The following is a 25,566-nucleotide window of genomic DNA, read 5'->3' on the forward strand; positions in this document are numbered from 1 at the left end:
TATAGATGCAGATAAATTGGATCTGTAATGAAAGATTTCTGTTTTTATTCTCTTTCTCTAATACCCTTTTTTTATTCTTTAGTAGTCTAATATTTATTCATTATTTTATTTCTTTATTTTTCTTTTTTCCTCTATTTCTTTTTTTGGCTGTTGTTTTCTTGTGGATGGGTGTGTATGTATGTATATGTATCTTGTTTAAATTTCCAATAAAAAAAGTCTTTGATGTTAATGTTATTTGTATGAGGTGTTGCAGTGAAGGACGCTGTATTTATGTATTTATGTGTTTGAACTATCCTTTGACACGTAAATAGAGAACCTGAATGCAGCTGGCTGGTGAGTGAGTAATGAAACGGCCGGAAGTGGGCGCTGTGTTTCAGTCGAAACCGGAAGTGCCTGTGTGTATGTATGTGTGTGTGTGTGTGTGTGTGTGTGTCTCCTTGGACGGGGAAAGAGAATGGGTCAGAGAGGAATACTTGGTACATTTTAACTCATTCAAACACATGATCACAATTTAACCCTTCTGCGAGGAATAAATGAACGAAAATGAAACGCGACGTCCGGATTCTGCTGTTAGGGGAACGTGAGTAGCTTGATTTGCTAACGTTTACACCTGGGCTAGTTAGCTTTCTGGCTATTTTTTTAAAAATATGTATATAAATGTACTTAAATATATATATATATATATATATATATATATTAAGTAGACACAACCAGAATGCAGCAGCGGTTAGCTCCCGAGCTAACGTACTTAATATCGCTAATTACGTTGCGTTGCCTGGCTTTAACGTTAATAATAGCGGTTAAACTTGAAATCAACTTATTGGCTCAATCCCAATTACCTCGTCGCTCCCTACCTACGTGCACTACGTGACGCTTAAGCTCGTGCCTTTCCGCACCCTCCTAAGCGCACTTCTAAGTGGAATACGTTTGGATTTGGACAAAGATCGATTTTTCGCTTTTTTCGGGGGGACTCAAAAGATAAACAATACATATTTATTTTACTTTGATTTAATTTTAGTTTCTAAATTCTGACACCTTTTATTTGTGTCATTTAACGGACAAGCGTTAAAGCGGTGATCAATATTTCCGATTTTAATAAACCTAAATTCTGTCTAGCTAGCAGGCTAAAGCTGTCAGAAATGTCAGCTAGTGTACTGTAGATTTTATTTATTTAGCTCTATCTATCTATCTGTCTATCTGTCTATCTGTTTGTTTTTCCGCTAACACTTAAAGCCGCATTCTAGTAAATAAACCGTTAAATTGTGCACTATTTCCACACACTAGTTAGTACAGTAGTCGGCGCGAGCCCATGGTTGCACTCCAAACGGCGCGCTCTGAGCCATGTAGCGCACTAACTAGTGTACAGATACCGTTAGTTTTCCCCACAGTAGTGCACTAAGTAGTAAATAGGGAGCCGTTTGGGATGCAGCCTACCTGGGGCGTTTTCTTCGTCAGTGTTGACTGTACATAATCTGTAATCTGTTGCTCTTGCTTAAAGTTCTTTAGTAACTCTTATCACCACGAGAGCTGTTTAACCTCAGGGTTTATTCAGATAGTAAAACATCTTCACTTCCTAGTAAGTGGTTGTTTTTGTTCCACACTTTCCTCCAGCCAAAGTGGGGAAGACGTCTCTCATCATGTCCCTGGTAGGAGAGGAGTTCCCAGAGGAGGTGAGCACTTGTGTGTATGTGTGTATGTGTGAGATGATTGACAGGTCCTGTCCTAATCCACCACATATTGCTTGACTGTGTAACTCGCTCAGGTTCCTCTCCGGGCCGAGGAGATCACCATACCTGCCGACGTCACACCTGAGAAAGTGCCAACACACATAGTGGACTACTCCGGTAAGTGTGTGTATCAAGTGTGAGATGGGAGTGTGTGTGTGTGTGTGCTCTGTAATCGTGAAGCGTGTGGATATATAGATGCGATCTGTTGTGTTGTGTGCAGAGAGCGAGCAGACAGATGAAGTGCTGCGTAATGAGATCATTAAGGTAAGAGATGATAGATCTGAATGAGAGTCTGTAGGGTGGAGTGGATCACCACAGAGCTGTGTGAGCTGATCACTGAGATTATCTCGTCTTCCTTCAAGGCTAATGTGGTGTGTGTGGTGTACGACGTCACACAAGAGGAAACCATCGACAAGGTATTGCATTCTGTCTGTCTGTGTCTCTCTCTCTCTCTCTGTCTGTCTCTCTCTCTCTGTGTCTCTGTCTCTGTCCCTGACTCTCTGACTCCCTTTCTCTGTCTGTTTCCCTCTCTCTGTCTCTCTCTCTCTCTCTCTCTCTCTCCCTCTCTCTCTCTCTGTTCTCTGTCTCTCTGTCATTTCTTCCTTTCTTAAATCTTTATCAGTTAATTCTTCCTTTCCATCAGATCCGGACTAAATGGATTCCTCTCGTGAACGGCGAGGCTGAGAAAGGCAGCAAGTAAGTACCTCTTCAGAAACGTTTCACATTTTGTCTCAGATTTCAACAAACCAGAGCCAAAAGTCCAGGGGGTGAAGCCGGATCTAATCCGAGGTGTCTCTTTAAGCTTGACTCAAGCCCGTGTGGGAGGAGCCAAATGGGATCTGACTCCACCCACTGGTTTTTTTTTTTATCTCGTCTATATAAACAGGCATAACATTCTCATTCCCTAATGTTAGTAAGAACTGTCGCTTTTGCGTAGGATTCCCATCATCCTGGTGGGTAACAAGTCGGACCTGCGCTCCGGCAGCTCCATGGAAACCATCCTGCCAATCATGAACCAGTTCTCAGAGATCGAGACGTGCGTGGAGGTGAGACCCGAGACACACGTTAACGCTTTAAGGGTAACGTGTTAAAGATGTTTGGTGCATTAAAATATGTTTCTTTTCCCCCACACTAGTGCTCGGCTAAGAACCTGAAAAACATCTCCGAGCTTTTCTACTATGCTCAGAAAGCTGTGCTACACCCGACAGCTCCGCTCTACGACCCAGAGGATAAACAGGTACACACACACACACACACACACGTTAACAACATGAATAAAAATAAGGGGGAATATATAACCCTGTGTGTTTCTCTTGCTCTCTCTCTCACTCTCTGTGTAGCTGAAGCCGCAGTGTGTTCGCGCCCTCAGTCGAATCTTCAGTATATCCGATCAAGACAACGATCGGATCCTCAGCGACGCCGAACTCAACAGCTTTCAGGTATGCGTGTGTACAGGTGTGTGTGATAAAACACAGACTGTGGAATGATCACATAAGGAGGTATCAGTTTAATTAACTCTGTTATTTATTTATTTATTTTTAAATGAATAAACTCCTGGATTAGTTCGAAAAGATTCCAGAAAATTCCGCTGTGTATCACCAAAAACATACACACACTGGATCACCAAGTCCACACCCTACTGTTTTCCTCCAAGAACCTTTCCTCTAAGAAGCTTTTTTAGGACTTTAGTAAAAGTTAAAGTGTGTTTTCTTCAGCTTATAAATGTTCTGGTGTTAACTGATGAGTGTGTGTGTGTGTGTGTACAGAAATCCTGTTTTGGGAACCCGTTAGCTCCTCAGGCTCTGGAGGACGTGAAGACAGTCGTGTGGAAGAACACCAGTGACGGTGTGCAGGACAATGGCCTGACTCTTAACGGTAACACACACACACAAATCCGTGCACAGATTACACCAAACACACACACCCAGTTAAACTAATAGTAATGTTATGAAGAGTTCACACCCTGAGGTCAGAGGCCATTTTCACTCACATGAGACGTTCTTTCCTTTTAAGTAATTTTTTCACTACTCCTTACTCGTTATCCAATCCTGTCCTAGACTCTATTGTGTGCCTCAAGAGCGACTTCTGGATGTTCTAACCTGCTTGCACATTTCCAGGATTCCTGTTTCTGAACACGTTGTTCATTCAGAGAGGTCGTCACGAGACCACGTGGACCATCCTGCGCAAGTTCGGCTATGACGACACGCTGGAGCTCACAGACGACTACCTCTACCCGCCGTGAGTTTCCCTTTTAGCGCCGGAAATCCGTCGTCTTCTGCGGATCCACATTCCTAACGCATTTGATTTGCACTTGCAGGCTGCGCGTGCCCGTGGGTTGTACGACAGAGCTGAACCATCTCGGATATCAGTTCCTCCAGCGGCTCTTCGAGAAGTATGATGAGGTAAAAAAGAGAAAAATAAGAAATGTTTACTACATTTGCATTCTGTGTGAGAGTGACCGAGTTCTCTGTATGTTCTGGACCAGGATAAGGACTCTGCTCTTTCACCAGCAGAGCTGAAGAACCTGTTTGCTGTGTTTCCCTACATGCCCTGGACCGAGTCGGTGTACAGTAGTGTCCCAACTACAGAGGATAACTACATCTCTCTGCGCGGCTACCTCTGCCAGTGGACGTAAGTTCATATGGACATCATATGGACCACATGCCACCATGGGAACCGTAGCAACCCTCATCCTTTATTGTCTGCCTCTGCAGGTTGTCAGCGTACCTGGGCGTCCACAGGTGTCTCGAGCATTTAGGGTACCTCGGGTATCCCATCCTGATGGAGCAGGACTCCCAGACATCAGCTATCACTGGTACACCCGACATCCATACAGCATTCCCTCTCATGGTAAATTAACCAATCAGGTCATTAATTAATTAATCTATTTCTCTGTTCAGTAACCAGAGACAAGGCATTGGACCTTGAGAAGGGACAGACGCAGCGCTCGGTGTTCCTCTGCAAGGTGATTGGACCGCGTGGGACAGGAAAGTCCGCCTTCCTGAAAGCCTTCCTTGAGCAGAGCCTCATGGTGAGTGAGGGAACATCCTATTATTATCTCGACGCATACGTGAGCCTTCTGAAGTGCGGTTTGTTAAACGTTTAAATCGGCGTTTCAGGGTGACGAGAGCCGCAGCCCCAGTGCCTTCTCCCTTTACACGATCAACACCGTCTCCGTCTCCAACCAGGAGAAATACCTCATCGTAAGTGCAGTTTCGTTCTGTTGCCAAGCTCAGGTTTTATATAACGATTCCTGCTGAATGTGACGCTGTTTCACCGTAGCTGGAGGAAGTGGACGTGGAAGCCGAGTTCTTGAAAGCGGCGGATGCAGCGTGTGACGTCGCCTGCCTAATGTATGATGTCAGCGATCCAGACTCGTTCAACTACTGCGCCAGTATATACAAGGTACACACACACACACGCACACAGTTCATTCTCTCTTTCTCTCTTGAAGTTAAGTTCCTCTGACACTGGAGACTCCTTACATAAATTTTAAATAAACTTCTCCAGCACCATAACAAGAAGTATATGTCAGGTTATTCACCATAGATTGTGTGGCACATCCCTTTTACACTTCCTTATGTGAAAGAGCTGTTGCTATAGAAACGATGGAGTGCATTGCTATAAATCGAGTTCCAGCTTAGAGCTGCTGGTTTTGAAAATTCATCAGTGCCAAATCTTGTGTGTGTGTGTTTTTATCTGCAGCAACACTACATGGGCAGCGGCGTGCCGTGCGTGGTCGTGGGATCAAAAGCCGACCTGCCGGAGGTGAAGCAGCACCACGGGATGAGTCCAGCGGAGTTCTGCTACAAACACAGACTTTCCGCGCCGCTGCACTTCACCGCGATCAACACACACGGCAACACGCACATCTACAGCAAGCTCGCCTGGGCTGCCATGTATCCGTACGTTCTCTCTCTCTCTCTCTCTCTCTCACTCACACACACACACACCTTGAGTATGCACTGGTTTTCTTCTTCACATCCAAGAGCACAGTTGAGTTCCTCACGTTTAACAGAAGTGTATGGAATAGTAAAAGGTGCAGATGGAGGAGGCACGATGACACGTTCTTCCTTGGCACGAGGACATGGCGTATTTTAGCTCAGCATGTCAGTCCGCTGGCTGGACAATGCAGACACGTGGAGGTCATTAGACGTCCCAGCGATCCGTTAAAGCAGGATTCGCTTTGCTTTTCTAAATGCCTGGGATGAAAACAGAAGTCCCTCCTAAGTTTTTCAGAGAATGTTTTATTTCTGTGTGAAGGAGCCATGCCTGCAGAACGCCTGTTTGTTCAGAAATGTGTACGCAGCCTCATTTTTCAGCCACGTACGTAAAGCCGAGGTTTGCGATAACACGTGTTGTCTTAGCGATTAGTTGATGATAAGCGCATTCAGGTTCTGTTTACATCAGCAAAACTGAAACAATAATGCAGCTCAACCAGTGCAGCGAACCATCTACCATATAAACACACGCTTCAAAGGGTGCCATTACTTTTGTCTTCAGAGACCTGTTAAAGTGCCAAGTACATGATTTAATGGCGATCGATCGATCAAGGCTCACAAGGCTCCTTGTGTATAAATTCTCACACACCCTCATAGGAACTAACATGTTTCCCCCCCAGGTCTGGTATCATGACTTGACTTTGTGATGTCATTTCCTGTCTGTAGGCACCTGAACGGTTCAGACATGAACAGTACGTCCTTCTGGCTGCGTGTGACACTCGGAGCGATCAGCGTCGGCCTGCTGGGATTTGCCATTTACAGAGCATTCAGCAGGCACAAATAACACACGCACACACGCACACACACACACACTCCGGCAACATTCTTCCACCAACTGACCCTGTTCAGCTGCTCCTTTTTAGTCTCTCTCTCTCTCACACACACTCTCACGCACACACACATGCTATTAGTCTAACATTTGTGTTGCGGAACATTGAACCGCTCCACGAACAAGGTGTGTGTGTGTGTGAGAGAGAGACTGACAGAGAGACAGTGTTTATTTATAGGAAGCAGGTGGTCACTGTATTTATAATGCTGACTGGCAGTACAAAGTCCAAACAGAGATATTTTTTTCTTTCTTTCCGTATGATAAATATATATAAAAGTAATCTAATTATTACTTTTTAAAACCGAGAGAAGCCACACTTCACCTCTCAGATCTTTCCAAGCAGAAAAAATAAATCCATTACAGTTTCCTGATACAGACGATACATCCTACAACACAAGCCTAGCAATTTTTTTTTTTTAATCAGATATGCTGGACATCACACACACACACACACACAAACTCCCAAGTGGTCCAACTGGAGTCTCATTACTTCATAGACACATGAGATTTTTTTTAATGAAGGTGCATCAAAGCCGCTGTTGTACCACAGATCTATTTTGTAATAAATGTTTTTTTTTCCCCTCCACCATGTGAAGACGTTTTCTGCAGCCACAAAGTATAATGTGTGTTCTGCTAATGCAACACACACACACACACAGGCTTTTTAGGCAACAGACGAAAGAGACAAATGGCAGCCAGCTGATACCAGGAAGCAGGAAAATACCTCAGAGGCTGAATTTGGAATTGCACCAGGAGCTGAATGACGATCTCTCTTCATACCTCAATGATTATAAAGCTCATCCCTTTGATTACAGATGCCGTGGTTTCACTATCATCAGGTTCAGCTCACCTCCGTGCCACCTCTATTTCTTCTTAACATATAACTCTGAAAATCTGAGCTCAGTGTGCTGAAAAATCACTGACGCAAAAGCCCGGTGAATCATTTTTAGACACACAACAAATTTAGAATTTGCTCGCTATTTGCAGCAGCTGGAGTTTACCAGGTGAAGCTTGATAAAGTGTGAAAAACCTGGCGTATTTCAGCATGTAGCATGTGAACGACATGTTAATATGTGAAAATGAATGAATCACATGCAAGAGTTTAAAAAAATAAAAGTAAAAAAATAATTATATCTCAGCATACAAGCATGTTAATAAATGAAGCATGGGGCGGAACAAAGTGCAGTAAAAATCTGCAAGTAAATGAATCGATTGTAAAAAATGACTCGTTAAAAATGAATCAAATAAATGATTCAATTGTAAAAACAAAAATGAATCAAATAAATGAGTCAATTGTAAAAGAAAATGACTAGTTATAAATGAATCAAATGATTCAATTGTACAAAAATGGCTCCTTAAAAGTGAATCAAATAAATTATTCAATTGTAGAGAAAATGACTCGTTAAAAATGAATCAAATAATGATTCAATTGTCAAAAAAAAAGACTAGTCAGAAATTAATCAAATAAATGATTCAATTGTAAAAAAAAAAAAAAAAAAAATGAACGAACGAACGAACCAAATAAAATTAAAAGAATCATGTGGATCATCTGGAAACACAAAGAAATGTGAAAATAAACATGTAAATAAAAACTAATTATATTTTTTGTTGATTAAAATTTTTTAAATTATTTATAAATAGATAAAGGAACCATGAAAAATTTGTATACATTTGCAACTAATCCAAATAAATTACTCATAAGAGAACAAATGTGATACAAATGAAATTTATTTTATAATATATAATAAAACAACTAAATATATATATTTTTGTGAATAATAAATCATGTGGCAATAAATTTCGAAAATAACATGAAATTAAAAATCTGGGCAGTGAGGAGATATTGTCCTGTTGAAACTCCCTAGATTCAGTTATTTTGCCTGATGAGATTAAATTCTTCTCTAATAGCGTATGATCTGGTACATCGTTCACTTTATGTTTCCTTTATTGCAGTGAAGCAGCTGTATATCGTAACAGCTGCTTCTCTGTTCTCAACTGTTCTGGGGAATGTACACACAGCTCTTCTTTCTAGTTCTAGTCTTGTTCGATCTGATCAGGGTATTTGTTCCACAAGAGTTCGGATTTGTCCGAATGCCTTTAGACGTGAAGATGTGAATATTTTTATATCACTTTAATATCATGCTCTTTGTACTGTGTTTTTTGAATATAGTGTCTGAACACTTTTGGTACAAAGACAAAAGTAGGAATTCAAAATAATCTGCTATAATATTCAATTCTTCTGCCTAATATTGCGTAGATCCAGAGCATTAGACCCATCGAAGCATGGACTCTGAAGGTGTATTGTGGAATCTGGCACCAACATGTTCAACAGCATGGATCAGATTTGTTTGTCCAGAACATCCCACAGACGCTCCATCGGATTAAAGGGAATTTGGAGGCCAAGTCAACACCTTGAGCTCTTTTTTTTTCATGTTCTTCAAACCATTCCTGAACAAATACTGCAGTGTGGCAGGGAGCATTATCATTATCCTGCTGAAAACAACCGAGAGCTCTTGAGGAACTAATAGGTCAGTGTGTGTCAAAGTAACATCCACATGACCCAAGGTTTCCCAGCAGAATATTGCATGGATGCCCATGATCCTCAGTTGCAGGTAGTCCTTCCTTGGACCAATTTTAGTAGGTGCTGCCCACTGCATACCAGGACGTCCCACAACACCTGCTGTTTTGGAGATGCTCTGATGCAGTCATCTAGCCATCACAATTTGGCCCAAGTCGCTCAGATGCTTACACATGCTGTCCATTTTCTCACCTCTGACAATCAACTTTCAGAACTGTTCACATGCTGCTTAATATACATGATAAGCCATGATATTATGATCAGTGCCGGGTGAATTAAATAAGACTGATGATCTCCTCATCATGGCACCTGTTAGTGGGTGGGATATATTAGGCAGCAAGTGAACATTTTGTCCTCAAATTTGATGTTAGAAGCAGGAAAAACGGACAAGAGTAAGGATTTGAGCGAGTTTGATGAAGGGCCAAATTGTGATAGCTAGACCACTGGATCAGAGCATCTCCAAAACTGCAGCTCTTGTGGGGTGTTCCCGGTCTGCAGTGGTCAGTATTTATCAAAAGTGGTCCAAGGAAGGAACAGTGGTGAACCGGTGACAGGGTCATGAGTGGTCAAGGCTCATTGATGCACGTGGGGAGTGAAGGCTGGACCATGTGATCCGATCCAACAGACGAGCTACTGTTGCTCAAATTGCTGAAGAAGTTAATGCTGGTTCTGAGAGAAAGGTGTCAGAATACACAGCGCATGAAGGGTCAAATATTAGGCAGGTGGTCATAATGTTATGTATGATCAGTGTCTCACTCACCTTGAAAAGTAACAAGACTGTCAATGTTATTCACTTCGCCTGTCAGTGGATTGAACGTTATAGCTGATTAGAATAAAACGCACAAAAATAAAAACAAGTGAATGAATCATGATAGCGATATAAAATACACCAAAAATTATAGTTTTTAAAAATAAATAAATTAAAATAAATAAAATAAAATGCATGAAAATGTAAAAAAAAAAAAAAAGAAAAAGAAATGGCAAAAAAATATATATATTTGTAAATAAACAAAAGCTGCGTAATAAAATCACATGTGGAAAAAAAGAACACATGCTAATAATTCTGTGAAAGAAAAAAAAACAATCTCTATCCTAATGAGCAATATGAATCAAATAAATTACTTTGTTGGGTAAAAAAGAATAAATATAAAATAAAATAAAATCATGTGCACTGCACGTGACGCGTGCATTACTGACCACACGCGTGTAAACGGCTCAGATGAATGGTGTTAGTCACGTGACGAGTATTTTTTATTACACGATATTCCTTTTTCCCCCAATGCTGGTGTGGGCGTGGTTAGCGAGATCCGTCGTCATGGCAACACGCCCCAGCGACTAAACCGGTCGCATCGCAATATGGCTCGTGATTGGAGCGACAGCGTACTACGTAGGGCGCTTCAGCCTGGTCTTTCTCCCACCCTACCTAGTGCACTTGGTTGGGAATTGAACGTTGCCTTGGGATTCAAGCCCGAGCCATTCAGAGTCTGGTGCATTATGAATGATTATATAAATAAACAAATACATTTTAAGCTATATCCGGTTCGTTCAGTTTGTCAGAGACTAATAGGACACACGCAGAGGGGTTTAAAAGAGGAGAAAAAGTTTATTGTTGTAAAGTATAAACGCGTATGAACAAGTTATTACACTTAAATACTAATGCAGTTTACAACAACCTGACTAACATGATGATTAAAGACCGAGACCTTCATCTTCTTCATCTGATGCTTCGGCGTCAAGAAGAAAACAAAAGTTTGTATACAGGCTAAGGCTAAAAGCTCCAAAATAAATAACAACAGTCATTTATTTAAAAAAAAATTAAAAGAAGTATTTGAGTGTAGTTTTTATTTCCTTTCCATCAAGTCCAATATAGTGCAATAGGTGAGACGGCAGGAAGTGTAAAAACGGTCAGGGTCCGAACAAAGACCTATAATAATAATAATAATAATAATAATAATAACAACAATAATATAACAAAGAAACAAATCCTCAAAAAAAGTCTATTTACAGGTGTGTTTTTACTGAGTCCGTGTCATTAAGCTAACTTTGTAGTTAAAGTCACTTCTTCTTGGCTGTCTTCTTGCTCGCAGTCTTGGCTTTAGTCTTCGCCGCTGTCTTCACCTTCTTCGGTTTGGCGGCGGTTTTCGGTTTCTTCACCGCCTTCTTGACCTTCACGGGAGACGTCTTCTTCTTCACCGCCGCCTTTTTGATCACTTTCTTGTCGCTGGCGGCTGCTTTGGTCTTCTTCGCCTTGGCCGGAGACTTAGCGGCCACTTTTTTGGGCTTGAGAGCTTTCTTGGGCTTGGCGGCTGCGGCTTTGGGCTTCTTGGCTTTCACGGCAGCTTTGGGTTTCTTCTTCGCCGCAGTGGACGCGGGCTTCTTCTTCCTCTTCGTGATCGTCGTCTTCGTCGTGGGCTCCTCGGCTTTGGCGAGCTTGAACGAGCCTGAGGCTCCGATGCCCTTGGTGTGGCGCAGGAACCCGGTGGCGACGAGCCTCTTGAGGGCCAGTTTAATCTGCGCGTCGGCATTGTCGCCCACTTTGTAGTGGCTCTTCACGTACTTCTGGATGGACTGACGTGAGGCGCCGCCGCGACTTTTGTCCGCCACCACGGCTGCCTGGATCATGTCCGAGTATTTCGGGTGCGACGTCGCCTTCTTCGTCGATTTCGCCTTCTTGGCTTTCGCCGCTGCCGGAGCCGCCGCCGTTTCTGACATGGCTTTAAGGAGTCCTGGGAGCCGCAAATAAATAAATAAATAAACAAAAACGCGTCTCGCGCTGTCAAAACTCGAAGAACGAAAACAAACCGGCACGCGAAAAAAAATAACAGGAACTTTTTCCTTATCAATTAACGACAATATTAATTAACACTAATAGTAAACACGTCACGGAAGGATCCCGTTACCAAAGTCCTTTAAACTGTACCGCGTTCTGCAAGTGTGTGTGTGTGTGTATATGCGTGTGTGTGTGTGTGTATATGTGTGTGTGTTACGCTCACGGTAGGAAGTCTAATGAAGCCTCGACGCGGACGTGATTGAGAACACCAACGGCCAGCAAGCTGAGTGAGCGTGCTTCCATGAAACCCGCGCGCTCTGGTTTGTGTTTCTTGTCGCCCGAACTCGCGCCGAATTTAAGCGGCCCGCTCCGGCACGAGCTCTCGCAACCGTCCGGTCCGAGAGAGGGGACATCTGGCTTCGCGGTCGCCCGAGCGTCCTGTCAGGGAGATGCGCGCGAGAAACTTTTTTTCCCCGAAAACCGACTCGGAGTGGCGCGCGCCGCCACGCATTTTCCCGAATTCGGCCCAAATAGACCCGAAACCGTGCGAGCCAGTCTCGCGACACCGCGTGCACCGAAAAGCCGGATCATCGCTGAGCAGGACCAGGCTGGTTCGGTTTGTGCAAAACGCCGTTTAGGCTTTTAATCGGCTGATGGATTTGCCCAACTAACACAGTCCTCGCCGCGAGTCCGCGTGACGTTGTTACTCTTATTTACCGTTAAAACTACTATAAATTAATCGTGTGTGAATTAAAGTGGTGCCGAAATCACACTAGGTGCACGTGCGAACAAAGGGCTTGTCCTGAAAACGGTCGCACGCGCCTGCTTTTTGTGCAAGACGTCTAAATTCTGGAATTAAAAATCGATGCTTTAGTATGCTGAGGCTCTCTGAGCTTGCTGTAGGAAAGTTGCCAACAGCTCAAAGAGCGACTCGGACCGAAAACCGAGCCCCGGTACCGACGGCATATGTGAGCAACAACAGCACACTTCATGTGAATGTTATTAATCACATTGTCAAGTCATTCACAGGGTCATTTTTTGCACTCGCCCTTCGGGTCTCGCGCATTCTTTTGTTCTTCATCCTGCCCACAAACCCAGCGCTGGCTGCACGAGCCCACAACTCAACCGTGCAGAGCCACTTCAGCGCGTGCACTCCCAGCCATATCAAATGAGCACTTTTATCCCTGTTAGACTTTTTTTTAAATAAATTTATTTAGAGTTATATCTCTTTAATCGTGCTCTTTATTCCCTTTTTACGTGCACCCTGTTTATGTTTTTTAAGTCGGATGAACGCCATCTTGGCTCTGGGTGTTGCTGCAATTACTACTAGACTTCACTCACGCGCAATGTTTTAACGCTTTAATTAACCAACATTACCTGGTTGCTAACCAGGTAACCTTAACTAGTAGTTTGATATATATATTTGCATCTTTGTGTGTGTGTGTATGTGTGCGTGTGTGTGTGCGTGTGTGTGTGTGTGTGTTATGTGGCATTCAAAATAGCCATGTAGTCTCCAGTACACTCTGGGGATCAGGTGTGGTCAGCAATTGCTGCAATATTGATCGATTGATAGATAAGTTCACATTCCTATAGAGTGTGCAGAAAGACACACACACACACACACAGTGTTAATTCCAGACATGCATTATACAACAATAACAATGTTTATAACAATCACCACCTCTCCATCTGTTTACTGTGTAAGTTTTCATAAAAAATATTACACAACATATCGGCCCAGTAATGCACCGTGTTGAGATACACAAAGTGAAATCCTTGAATCTTGAATCCCTTTGAAGGTTACACCTCGTACCTGTACTAATGCATGAGACTCACCACTAATCCACCATGCCCTCACTGTACCTGTGATGTGTTACCAATAAAGCTAGTCACTACATCACCACACTGGTGTTTAAGCCTTGATTATGTTTGTTTTTCAAAAAATAAAAATACTATGAAGCACAACCTAGAGGGCATAATATAGTACCCACATTATTTAAGCATAAGTACTGTAATTACCATGTCTATAAATGGTTTATAACCCAGTTACAACTTATTTCCAAAGATCAGATCAGGATAGACATCACGTTTTCACGTCAAACTTTGTCTGTCTGTTTCATAAACACAGCAATGTTCTAATATCAGAAAAATATTAAATCTGTGACATGTATTGAAAGGTTTGGAGCCAGATACAGCAAAAGGGTGGAGGTTACAGTAAGGTGACGGGATTAACTGTTAGAGCTTTTCTCTCATCATTTGGATGAAGTCATCTCGTTCAGAACTAAAGCTATGAGCTAAAATTCACTGAGATGGATATGTCGGGCCTTCACAACAAAAGAATGATGTTTTATTATTCCTAATCCCAGTGGCTGTACTACATTATACAACAAGCCCTAGGGGGCAAGGAGATCAAATGAAACACTTGGTGACTAAAAACAACTGAACAAAGTATACAATTTTTTTTTATATCAGTTAATAGTTACATTTAATGTTGTGGAACATCCGCTAACACTAGCAATACAAGCACCTGCATACATCAGTTAATATATTTTATATTCAATAGCCTGATAATCGCCTTCGTGCTGTTTTAAGACAAACCTGTTTTTAAAAATAAATGGTTTGGGTTATTGAGGTTATTCCATGCGTATAAATTAAAAATGATGTCGATCATTAAGACAAACGCGCGCGCGCGCGCGCACTTTGTGAAGGCGGAACGGCTCATTATTGAGTGTGTATTTAATATGTTTGAACAGCAGGGGGCGATAATGCACTGACTCGCGGCTAGTGCAGCAACACCAGTGTTTCATTTGCGTGTTTGTTTCATTTCAGTACTGCGTTTTGCTTTTTCCAAGATCACATTAAACCGCTGAGACAAAAATGAATCCAAAATAATTCACAGTAAATGACAAAAATCCAGTCATGTATTCATTATTGACAATGTTTTATATTGTTGTTTCCTTATGCTGCCTGTATGTCAGGATGGCCGAGCGGTCTAAGGCGCCAGACTCAAGGTTCAAACCTTCCTGTAATGAGGATTCTGGTCTCCGAATGGAGGCGTGGGTTCAAATCCCACTTCTGACATCATATTTTCGCTATAGCAATACTTTTTAAAAATCGTAAATTAGTAAGCGATACACGTATATTTAGTGTTCTTTTTCCCTTAACGCACTCTGATAAATCATTACAGAAATTAGCAACGCGATTTCATTCATAATATTTGTAGATAAATATATACTTAGCATAACAACTAGTTGTAATTAGCGTCATTAGCTTGTTTGCTAAAAAACTCAGCCTATAGGTCAGCCTATAAATGGCTACAAACTTTAGCAACAGCAAATCAATTTTATTTGTTTGAAATATGAATGATTTCATTGTTATTGTGTACACCGATCCACTGTTTTTGTTCAAAATCTACACTCTTCATATCCCTGAATGAAAAGATTAGTATGCAGTGTTCTGTCCAGACTGACAGCAATTATTATCCCAAAACTTAAATAACCTTTAAACCAGTCAAGCTGGACCAGCTGGAACCAGCCTAACTAGTAAGAACAAGATAAAACCATCCTGTGTCAGAAATCCTAGCTAAAACCAAATCAAACCAGCCCAAACAGCTGTGTACCAGCTAGCTTTTTTTAGGTCATAATGCTGAAATATTTTTGGTGTCCAACAAGTAATAAGCTAATGAGTAATGGAAGCTTCCAGATTAGCATATCTACACCAGCACACATTTGCCTTAGACAGTGTTAAGGAGATGTTTAGGAGATGCTAGGCTTTGCACTACGAGATACACTGATCAGGTTGTGTTGATCCCCCTTTAGCTGCCAAAACAGCCCTGACCCGTCCTGCACTGTGTATTCTGACCCCTTTCTATCAGAACCAGCATTAACTTCTTCAGCAGTTTGAGCAACAGTAGCTCGTCTGTTGGATTGGATCACACGGGTCAGCCTTCACTCCCCACATACATCAATGAGCCTTGACCGCCCATGACCCTGTCACCGGTTCACCACTGTTCCTTCCTTGGACCACTTTTGATAGATACTGACCACTGCAGACCGGGAACACCCCACAAGAGCTGCAGTTTTGGAGATGCTCTGATCCAGTGGTCTAGCCATCACAATTTGGCCCTTCATCAAACTCAAAGCTCAAATCCTTACGCTTGTCCATTTTCCTGCTTCTAACACATAAACTTTGAGGACAAAATGTTCACTTGCTGCCTAATATATCCCACCCACTAACAGGTGCCATGATGAGGAGATCATCAGTCTTATTCACTTTACCTGTCAGAGGTCATAATGTTATGCCTGATCAGTGTATAAACTCTGCTTATGACCTAGATTGGATTCTTAACTATAGTAAAAAAAAAAAAAAAGTAGAAACACTTTGACTTGCTTTTCACTGAACTGAAAGTGAGTAGAAATTTAATTTTAGATGACGATCTGGGAACTGACAAGGACGTGTCCAAAGCAGTTTTGACCCAGAAACTGAATCTGTGCCTTTTTCTATTTGCCTTTCAGCGTCTTTTATATCATTCACTTTATGCACACTTGACCAATCTTAGACGTAGACAAAGCAGTTTTGTCAGATAGAAGCTCTCTTGACAGAGTAATTTAATCTCGGACTCGATACTCTCTGGCCAAGAGTGTGTAATAAAAATGGACCACATATTGCATTAATGGTTGATGTATTGACGTATTTTGAAATCCAATACTAATTGTGTTGTTTGGGGTTTTATTATACATTTGAGACTCAGACTCCTGAACCAACACATCAGTACATTCTCTGGGATCTATGTGTAGAAAAGAATTATGGGGCAGAAAAACAAACAAACAGGCAAAAAGAAGTCTGCTAAACAGTTACCAGCAGGAGCTGACAGCCAATCAGGAAAGACCTCTAAATTATTTTGAAGCTAGTGATTTGAAATCGTTGGTCCACACAGCTAGCAAACAGAGATGATACTTTTGTTCTCGCCTCTGTTTTTTGTTGATTAGCAGGCTAGTTAGTGAGCTAAGTTCAATATCGACCACTGACGTGAGCAATAAAGCTCGCATATGCTCATAAAACATCTCAAGGAGACAGCAACATTTAATTATATCCTCAGATACTGATCCTTATGACCTTAGGTCCTTGGACCTCTTCCCAGACTTCATACCACCATCCTAATTATTTTGTCAGAACACAATTGGTGTCATTATTATTTAGGTGCAAGTTATGTGGTTTGGGACATGGCCCTGTGAATGTGTGCCCTCGCAAGTGTGACTCTAAATGATAAAAAACGGCTGTAGTAGCTGTTTTCTACTACAGAGGGCGAAATTCTTCCATCTCGTAGCAATCTTCCATCTCGTAGCTTTAAGTGATTCATACAGTATTTTCGCTCCCTCATATACACACACCTCATACCTTCATCTTTGGGTTTCAGTGTGTGTTAGTGTTCTCTCTGTGACACTGTTCTCATTCTTATGTGTGTGTGTGTGTGTGTTTTCTCTGTGTGTATAGATTTGTTAAATTCTGCGTTTAGTAACTAATGAGTCGGACGTTTATTGTGTAATACGTGAGACCTTACAGCATGCAATACATTTACAATGCAATCTGTTAGATGAGCTAGCAGGTTTTCACTCTGTTTATCTGTCTGTCCGTCCATCAGTCTGTCTGTTCATCTCTCTGCCACTCGTTTTATCTATATTGTCATCTGTCTGTTTCTGGCTGTTTAGATATTAGTCTGTCAATCTGTATGTCTTTCAGTTTGCTTTACTGCCTGCATGTCTGTCTGTCTGTCTGTCTATCTGTCTATCTTTCTGTTTGCTTGACTGTCTAAACGTCAATCTATCTATCTATCTATCTATCTATCTATCTATCTATCTATCTATCTATCTATCTATCTATCTATCTATCTATCTATTAGTCTGTCTGCCTATCTATCTATCTATCTATCTATCTATCTATCTATCTATCTATCTATCTATCTATCTATCTATCTATCTATCTATCTGTCTGTCTGTCTGTCTGTCTGTCTCTCTTTCTGACTGTCTGGCTATTTTTCTGTCTGCCTATTGATCCATCTGTCTTTCTGCCTATTAGTTTTTCAATCAATCATTCTATCATTCTGTCTGTATTTATTTGTCCTTTTCACTTTCATCTCCTGTTCTCCTTTCTCTGCACACACTGCTCTCTCTCGCTCTCTCTTTCTCTCTCTCTGAGTGTTTAAATAAGGGTTTGAAGTGAATAATGAGGCCTGTGTGCTTCTGTAGTGCGCTTCTCTCACTCTCTGGTTCTGGAAGCATCTATTAAAGTTTGAAGTCGCCCCAATTTAGTTCTGGATAGCAGCAGGGTAAGATCACTGTAGATTTAATGCGGTCTGACAGAAATTTATGTCCCGGCGCTAATAGCGAGAGCGTCTGTGGTCTGTTCTTGTTAAAACTGGCAGTTATTCTGAACGCCATGACTGTTTTGTTTGCCGTAAGCCAACGAAAAGCTCGCTGTTAATGAGGAGCTATTATTACAGGCTCATTTGTTGGCTGTTGGAATGGGTTTTTTTTTTTAGAAGGGAAAATGATGAGTGCTTGAACGTGCCAAGTGATGAAGAACGTGGTTCCATCTGCTTCAGTGGAGGTCCACAAAAATAAAGAGGAAACACCACACACACACACACACACACACAGAGACAGACAGACAGCCTGCTGGGAATTGCTGGATAGTCTAAGGCCATATTTAATTTCTCATTTTTGCTTCCAAAATTAAGATGTAGCCATAGATAATTTTATACCCCTTTACTTCAGCAATACATTTGAGCCTTTTCTATTTTTTCAAGCAACTCCTCAAATGCTCATGATTTAAAAGACCTAGCCATTATAGCTGTGCTTAACGTAGCGCTTTAATTGGAGGTTTGCGCCAGAAGGTGGATATGTGGTCAGGGTTGCCAGATCTGCGTCCCAAATGCCACAATGACTAGGTCATAGTCATCATAAATACAATCTATTTTCATAAATAAAATGATCCTACCTTAAGATTGACAGATAACAAACTACCAACACTACTAATGATTGAAATGCAGAGCTTTTTTTAGAATACCTCCCCAAAAAGTGTGATTGATTTTTAATTATAAATAATATATATATATATATATATATATATATATATATATATATATATATATATATATATATATATATATATGGTTTTATAATATGATAGTAAAACGATTTATTCCAAAAATAGTGGAAGCACAAGACTACACTTTTTGTTTATTCCTTCTGCTTCATGTTTTAGCATGATAACTCTGTGTTTGATAGACTGGAGAACAACAATAATTATTCATTATCCTCGGTGTCTATAAGCGTAGAAGTTTAAAACCGTGTCCCAATTATTTTTTCCTTTCTTTTATATTTCCTTTTTTTTACCCTCGAAGAGTGTCGTCACTACTCGATCCGTACCGGCAACACGATTTGTTCTGCGCATGCGCGAAACCTCTGCGCATGCACCAACAACCCACTATAACACAGTAATCCCCCTCTATATCGCGGTCCTGGTATATCGCGGATTTTTATTTGGAACATAACTAATATTTTTTGTGGATTTTCCCGGTATATCGCGGTATCCGCAAACCTTACACTGAATTGTTTTTATGTTGAAATAAGGCAATTTATTAATAAACATACAATGATTAATTACAAAATATAAACATTAATTTAAATTAAGTACAATGTTAATAATATATCAAATATTGATTGTGCGGGGATGCTGAAAATTAAAATAGAGTACGGCTAGATGGTCTCGAGTCCATTCATTTGATCACGGTTGTGATTGGCTGCTGGCTATGCGTGCAGTTGGGGTAAGGGAAGCAGAATTCTCCAGCAGCCTAGTTTTTCGCGTGTCACTGTCCCGAGTATTTGGGTTTGTTCTGTGTACGCTGTATTTTTAAGTGCTTTCTGCTAGCTCTATTATGTTCCCAAACGCTCTGCACCTTCTAAGGCTTCTGGCAAGGAACATACATACATACAGTACTCACTATAATCACTAATGTGATATTTCTACCAATTTACCCAAAATCCATCTTGCTATATGCTTGAAAATATTTTGTGTGTGTGTTTAAAGAGTGTGGGAGGGTCATTTACGGCTTAAACAATAAAAAAATGCATTTGGGGGTGGCTTCCGTGTATCGTTCATCGCTGGTGGGTTTGGATGGGGAACAGGGGACTACTGTATTATTAGTCGTATTATAACAACAGTATTGTCATTACTCGATACGCACTGGAAACGCGATTTGTACGGCGCATGCGCGTGAACGTGCCTACATCTTCTCTGAAGTGTTGTTATAATACTACTAATAATATAATGTTATAATGTGTTGTTGGCACCAATGCCTGGCAGCAAATGTCGCATATGCGCCGAACAAATCGTATACTGACATTACCTGGTGTATAAATAAATAAATCATTTCTTCATAATTCAGACAAGAAGTGGACACATTTCCGCGCATGCGCAGTACAAATCGTTACGGATCGAGTAGTGACGGTGATAAATAGCCAAATCAATATGGCTACAGTGTATGCTTTGCATTTCCCAAGCCACATTCTCTTCCTCTAACTCCAGTGATGTCAGTAGTGTGTTTTAGATAAGAGAAAGACTAGGATAGAAACCTGTGCACTGACTGAACCGTTTAAAAAAGAAAGAAAGAAAAAACTTGAATGTCCTTTTACTAATGTTTGTGGTGACACTAACCGTCTTGAATTGTAATGTGTCACTGTGGAAATCGTTACTACAATCAGTTTTACTAACTAGCTAATCATTGAGGCTAACCGTGTATATAGCTGTCACTTACATACATTCAATGGAAAGGCACAGTAACGCTAAAAATATCACAAAACAATCTGGAATATCAACATTTTATTAAGATATGATGGTAAATCGCTAAGAATCGCTAAAAAAGACTAAAAACAACACTTAGCAAAAGCAAACTGCCACAGGTTTTGCTATATTTGTAAGAAGTTTGCCATGAACTCATGAACTTTATGTTAAAAAAACCCTGAAATCTACAAAACTGGGATGTTTATAACGAATCATCTCATAAACATTGCTAACACCGCGATATTTTAATGCCCTGTATCCGTACAACCTATACAATAATGCTAATAACGGTGACTAATGATACACTGATGCCCAATGTTTACTGTATTATGTATATAACCTTAATAGTATCATAGTATATATGAATGCGCTTATTTTTATTCAGTTGCCATAGTAACAAATCACACGAGGACCATTATGGATGTAATTGTTTGTTTAGCAGGTTTGAAAGGAGTCTCCAGTGCCAGCAAGAACTTTTTCTGATACTGAGAGGTATTGTTCTCCGTGACATAACAAGCTACATTTTTTTAATTAGCTGAGAGAGAGAGAGAGAGAGAGACTCATTACAATACAATACAGCAGTGTGTAGGGAAAAGCAGAGACAGGGGAGATGAAAGTAAAAAAGACAAATAGAATGAGAGAATGACTGGTTGAACTAATATACTAATAGGCAGAAAGGCAGACAGAAAACTAGCCAGATAGATAGATAGATAGATAGATAGATAGATAGATAGATAGATAGATAGATACAAACAGATAGATAGATAGATAGATAGATAGATAGATAGATAGACAGATAGATAGATAGATACATACATACATACATAGATACATAGATAGATAGATAGATAGATAGATAGATAGATGGATGGATGGATGGATGGATGGATGGATGGATGGATGGATGGATAGATAGATAGATAGATAGATAGATAGATAGATAGATAGATAGATAGATAGATGTGTTAAAAGAAACATGTTTCAGGGACGATTTAAAAAATCTCTGTGCTCTGAAGGGAAATAAAACACTTCAGTATACACTGTTCACACACAGTAGTTGATTATTTTCCTGTAACAGAAACACCCCAGAATTTATTATGTAGTACACTGTTATAGTTACTATATTTATTATATTTATATTTATTCTCTTTATATATAATAACAATACTGCATAAGTATCAGAATGGTGGCCTTTTGTGTCTGTTTTTAATTAGTTACATATCAAACAAGGCCACTGTCATGACACTGTATGCTATTTAATCAATATTCAGTCTGAGACGATTATTATACTGTACTGACTCTCAACCATAACATCACCAGGAGAAAACAAACAAACATGTTTACTGTTAAAGGCTGAGCACATAGTACAAATCCTTGTGTGTGTGGTGTGTGTGTGTGTGTGAGGCAAAACTGCAGCCTGTCAGACACACCCCGCTGTCCTCCTATTGGCTGGCGGACACCACCTCCCTCCCCTTCCTTATTAGCATTCAGACAGCGCTGCTTGTAAGAAGGGCAGAGAGAGAGAGGGAGAGAGAGGGAGTGACAGAGAGAGATTTACATATAGGTAGAAGGAGGTGCGTACAGCAAGGCGAGGGGGAAAGGAAGAGGGAAAAGGAGAAGGAAGGAGAAAGAGAGAGAGAGAGAGAGGTAGAGCGAGGGCTGCATTCTGCCAAGAGGAAGCCGAAGGAGGCAAGTGCATCTGCAGAGGCAGACAGAGAGACAGATCTGTCCTGGATTTCCCCCCCTTTTTGCCCCCCCTAGATAAGGACGCAGCCCTTTCCACCTCCCTGAACGGAGGGGACCCTCGGAATCGTACTCTAAAGCCTCCGCAGCCTCCCCGTGTTGGAGAAGAGAGAGAAGGGGCGTGTGAAGGGGGTGTGTGGCGCCCCGGTGGGTGCAGGCGTGTGAGCATGTGCGTGTGAGCGTGTATCTCGTTGCGGCGGTTGGTGAAGCAGGGCCCGGTATATGGATAGGAGCTCACTGTTTCAGCTCATTCAGGAGCAGGTAAGCAAGCCACGGTGCGGTTGCCATGGCGACCGTCTCCTTCCCTCCTTCCCTCCTTCCTTCCTTCCTTCCTTCATTTCTTCCTTCCTTCGTGCATGTGCATGTACATATGCATTCGTGTGTGTGTGATGAAGGGATGCAGCAGATGAAGGAAGAGACGCTGAGACGAGAGGATGAAAAGGAGTGATGGATGTGTTTTTTGCTTGTGTGTGTGAGAGAGAGATGGTAATACAAATGCAGCATCCATGCTGGTCTGGAAAACCTGCTGTGACCTGACCCAGTCTGTTTGGCGCCGATGTGAAAGCCCTGGGAATGCAGGACACGGTGTCACATCAGGCTAGTGGCGTTACTATACATCCACACACACACACACACACACGCGCGCGCGCGCGTATCAGTGCACACACCCCTCACACACATGCCTCACACACACAGTGCTTGTGATCACTGCAGCGTGGCCTAAAGTGCACCAGCCCTCAGTGCCTCCAAGTATACCACGTTATCACCAGCAGCATCTCATCACACTTCCTCACATCTCATAGCAGGTCATGACCTTTGAACCTTGAAACCTTCTGCATCATGTCAGCTACACACGCTGTGCATTTAGGGTGTGTGATTAGTAGTTAGAAATTTAACTAGTCATCATTACTGATCACGAATCGATCGTCATCATGAACGTTTAGATTATATCACCTTTTAGATCAGAAATATTTTTTGCTTTAATGCATTTTAATTACTGAGATGATTGTGTAGTATCAGTTACTCCATGTCCACATCTTAAAAAGTGTATCTTGATAAAAATGTATAAGCAAAGGCAACGAGTAGAAAAGCTCTTCTTCCTGAATGAAACTCCTACTCTATACTACTTCAGGATGTCAATTCATCCAAACTTCCTCTCCTACAGCATTGTGTGTGTGTGTGTGTGTATATAAGTGTGTGTGTGAGTGTGTGTGTATGTGTTAAATAGCACAGTAAATCACACAGTAACTGATCAGCACATGGCTAGATAAGTAATTGCCTGATGGAGCACAATAAGGGAGACAAAAGACTTCACTTTGCGCAATAAATTCTTTTTATGAATGAACTTAAAGTGTTGCATGGTCAGCTTTATCCTTCTTTACCACAGCACGATGAGTTCATTGGCCGGTACAAAAGTTGTCGGCTCAGATATAACAACTTCACTCATTGGGTCAAGTGCTATCTTGTTTTATCAGCTGTTCATAGTGGAAGCCATTTTTTATTTCCAAATTAGGACTATTCATGCAGCAAAACTCAAATCTGATTTATTTCACTGCTTGCCATCATCCTACTAGTCCTGCTTTTAGGCTGAATTGGATTCAACCTGACAGCAAATTAAAAAGAAAATCCATCTTCTGTCTGATTCGGTCCTCATTTTCTATCCCCCATTTTTTTTAACTACACGCATAATCTTGAAAAGCCCAGAAATTCAACTCTGTCTATGAATACACTTAACTTTATTGCATAAATAGTGAGAAAACCTTGCTAACAAAAGTCTCAGCAACTCTGTATTACAACCCAAAATGTCTAGATATTGATAAAAATATGACATTTGACATTTTTCTGGATCGGTTTCTTTCTCAGCCTGATTGTCAGGTTAAGGTTAATTTCAAGGTTAAGGTTAGATTTAGGGTAGTAATATTAGTAATATTTAGTTACTACAGTGAAAATCAAGGAACAATTCCATGAAAACCAGCACTTCAGCACGTGAAAGCAGGAGATTTATAGAATTAAAAGGAATTAAGTTTTCTCCAGGCTCAGGAAAGTCTAAAGTCCGTTTTGTCTGCTGATACACTATGCAGGATACTGATGCATGAAGGCAAAGGACCAGACTGTGGTCTTTAACGCATTGTATCTGATACACAGAACAGAATTACTGCCACCCTGTAGCGAAAACTAATATTGTTTTATTCCTTCACTGATTTAAAAAAGGGTTTACCTTATGAAGGGTGCCAATACTTTTGTATTGGGTGTGAATTATAAGGAGACCGAGAAGAGAGTCATGAATAGATATTACTTTTATCGATCACATGAAATGGAACTAAGTGTTCCTCGTGATCGATGAGTTCTAAATAATCCAATCCGAAAGTGGATGTTTTTATCCAATTTCCTGTATTTTGTGATATTTATTTATTTATTTTTGCCATATCTCTGATGTCGACCTGATGCAGATCCTAGACTCCTTTTGTGTTGCTCGGCAACCAATGCTCACGGAAAGTTGACTCAGTTTCTGCAAGGTCACGAGGATCATGTTTCCGAGAGGTCCGATATCAGGATTCGATGTTTATCGTATCGTATCGTGTATATCATGGTATCCGGTTTACGTGGCAGCTAGATCTGATTAGGACTAACGTGCACATGAACACACTCATGATAGAGAGGCTTTCAGACCTTCCTGTGGTGAAGGGAACGATGGGACTTCCAGTATCAATTAGATTTGGATTTATATAGCGTTATTAACAGGTGCTTTATAGAAATCCAGAGCAATCTCTTTGATTAAAATGCGGTGTGTGTGTGTGTGTGTGTTGATCTTCAAAAAACGTGTTGATTGACAGACAGCTTGACATGTCAGTACTTCTGAGGAGCAAGATTTATTCTCAGCCCCTGAGGCAAACGATCATATAAGAGTCACCAATTTAGTGTGTGTGTGTGTGTGTGTGTTGGGAAGTAGAGCAGGCTGTTGCTGACAGTGTGGGTGCGTGCCATATGCGTTTGTGTGTATGTGTGATTCAAGCAAAGACTGGTAATTTTGTCGCGATGTCGTGGGTGTGTGTCCATGCATGCACCATTGAGCATGG

At 41.1% G+C, this 25,566-nt stretch overlaps 3 protein-coding genes and 1 non-coding gene across 4 annotated transcripts in view; 3 read left to right on the forward strand and 1 right to left on the reverse strand.

The window, feature by feature from the left end:
* Nucleotides 1–388: 388 nt before the first annotated feature.
* rhot2 (ras homolog family member T2) lies at nt 389–7,143 on the forward strand. Its single transcript, XM_058399503.1, has 19 exons — nt 389–580; nt 1,612–1,670; nt 1,763–1,844; nt 1,948–1,991; nt 2,090–2,143; nt 2,371–2,423; nt 2,665–2,773; nt 2,863–2,964; nt 3,068–3,166; nt 3,494–3,602; nt 3,845–3,965; nt 4,045–4,129; nt 4,213–4,358; nt 4,442–4,542; nt 4,628–4,758; nt 4,847–4,930; nt 5,010–5,132; nt 5,433–5,632; nt 6,395–7,143. The coding sequence occupies exons 1-19, from the start codon at nt 544–546 to the stop codon at nt 6,510–6,512; spliced, it is 1,857 nt and encodes a 618-aa protein (XP_058255486.1). The 5' UTR covers nt 389–543; the 3' UTR covers nt 6,513–7,143.
* Nucleotides 7,144–10,718: 3,575 nt separating this feature from the next.
* LOC131358236 (histone H1.0) lies at nt 10,719–12,123 on the reverse strand. Its single transcript, XM_058397843.1, has one exon. It carries the CDS (start codon nt 11,845–11,847, stop codon nt 11,191–11,193), a length of 657 nt encoding a protein of 218 aa, XP_058253826.1. The 5' UTR covers nt 11,848–12,123; the 3' UTR covers nt 10,719–11,190.
* A 2,755-nt stretch (nt 12,124–14,878) lies between these two features.
* On the forward strand, nt 14,879–14,986 carry trnal-caa (transfer RNA leucine (anticodon CAA)). Its single transcript has 2 exons — nt 14,879–14,916; nt 14,941–14,986. It is a non-coding gene; the product is annotated as a tRNA-Leu (tRNA).
* A 7,299-nt stretch (nt 14,987–22,285) lies between these two features.
* rhbdl1 (rhomboid, veinlet-like 1 (Drosophila)) overlaps nt 22,286–25,566 on the forward strand; it is a 33,261-nt gene continuing 29,980 nt past the window's right edge. Inside the window, exon 1 of the mRNA XM_058414938.1 lies at nt 22,286–22,750. Within this exon, the coding sequence (XP_058270921.1) occupies nt 22,712–22,750 (39 nt within the window). The 5' untranslated portion in view covers nt 22,286–22,711. The remainder of the gene's footprint in view (nt 22,751–25,566) is intronic.

Source organism: Hemibagrus wyckioides, linkage group LG01 (assembly GCF_019097595.1).
Source record: "Hemibagrus wyckioides isolate EC202008001 linkage group LG01, SWU_Hwy_1.0, whole genome shotgun sequence".
Taxonomy (NCBI): domain Eukaryota; kingdom Metazoa; phylum Chordata; class Actinopteri; order Siluriformes; family Bagridae; genus Hemibagrus; species Hemibagrus wyckioides.

What these genes read in the sequence shown, in the direction of transcription:
- rhot2 (XM_058399503.1), top strand. Translation starts at nt 544, where the DNA reads ATGAAACGCGACGTCCGGATTCTGCTGTTAGGGGAAC. An exon ending in CAATGGCCTGACTCTTAACG is followed by an intron (nt 3,603 to 3,844) that starts GTAACACACACA and finishes GCACATTTCCAG; the next exon opens with GATTCCTGTTTCTGAACACG. An exon ending in TCTTCGAGAAGTATGATGAG is followed by an intron (nt 4,130 to 4,212) that starts GTAAAAAAGAGA and finishes GTTCTGGACCAG; the next exon opens with GATAAGGACTCTGCTCTTTC.
- LOC131358236 (XM_058397843.1), bottom strand. Translation starts at nt 11,847, where the DNA reads ATGTCAGAAACGGCGGCGGCTCCGGCAGCGGCGAAAGCCAAGAAGGCG.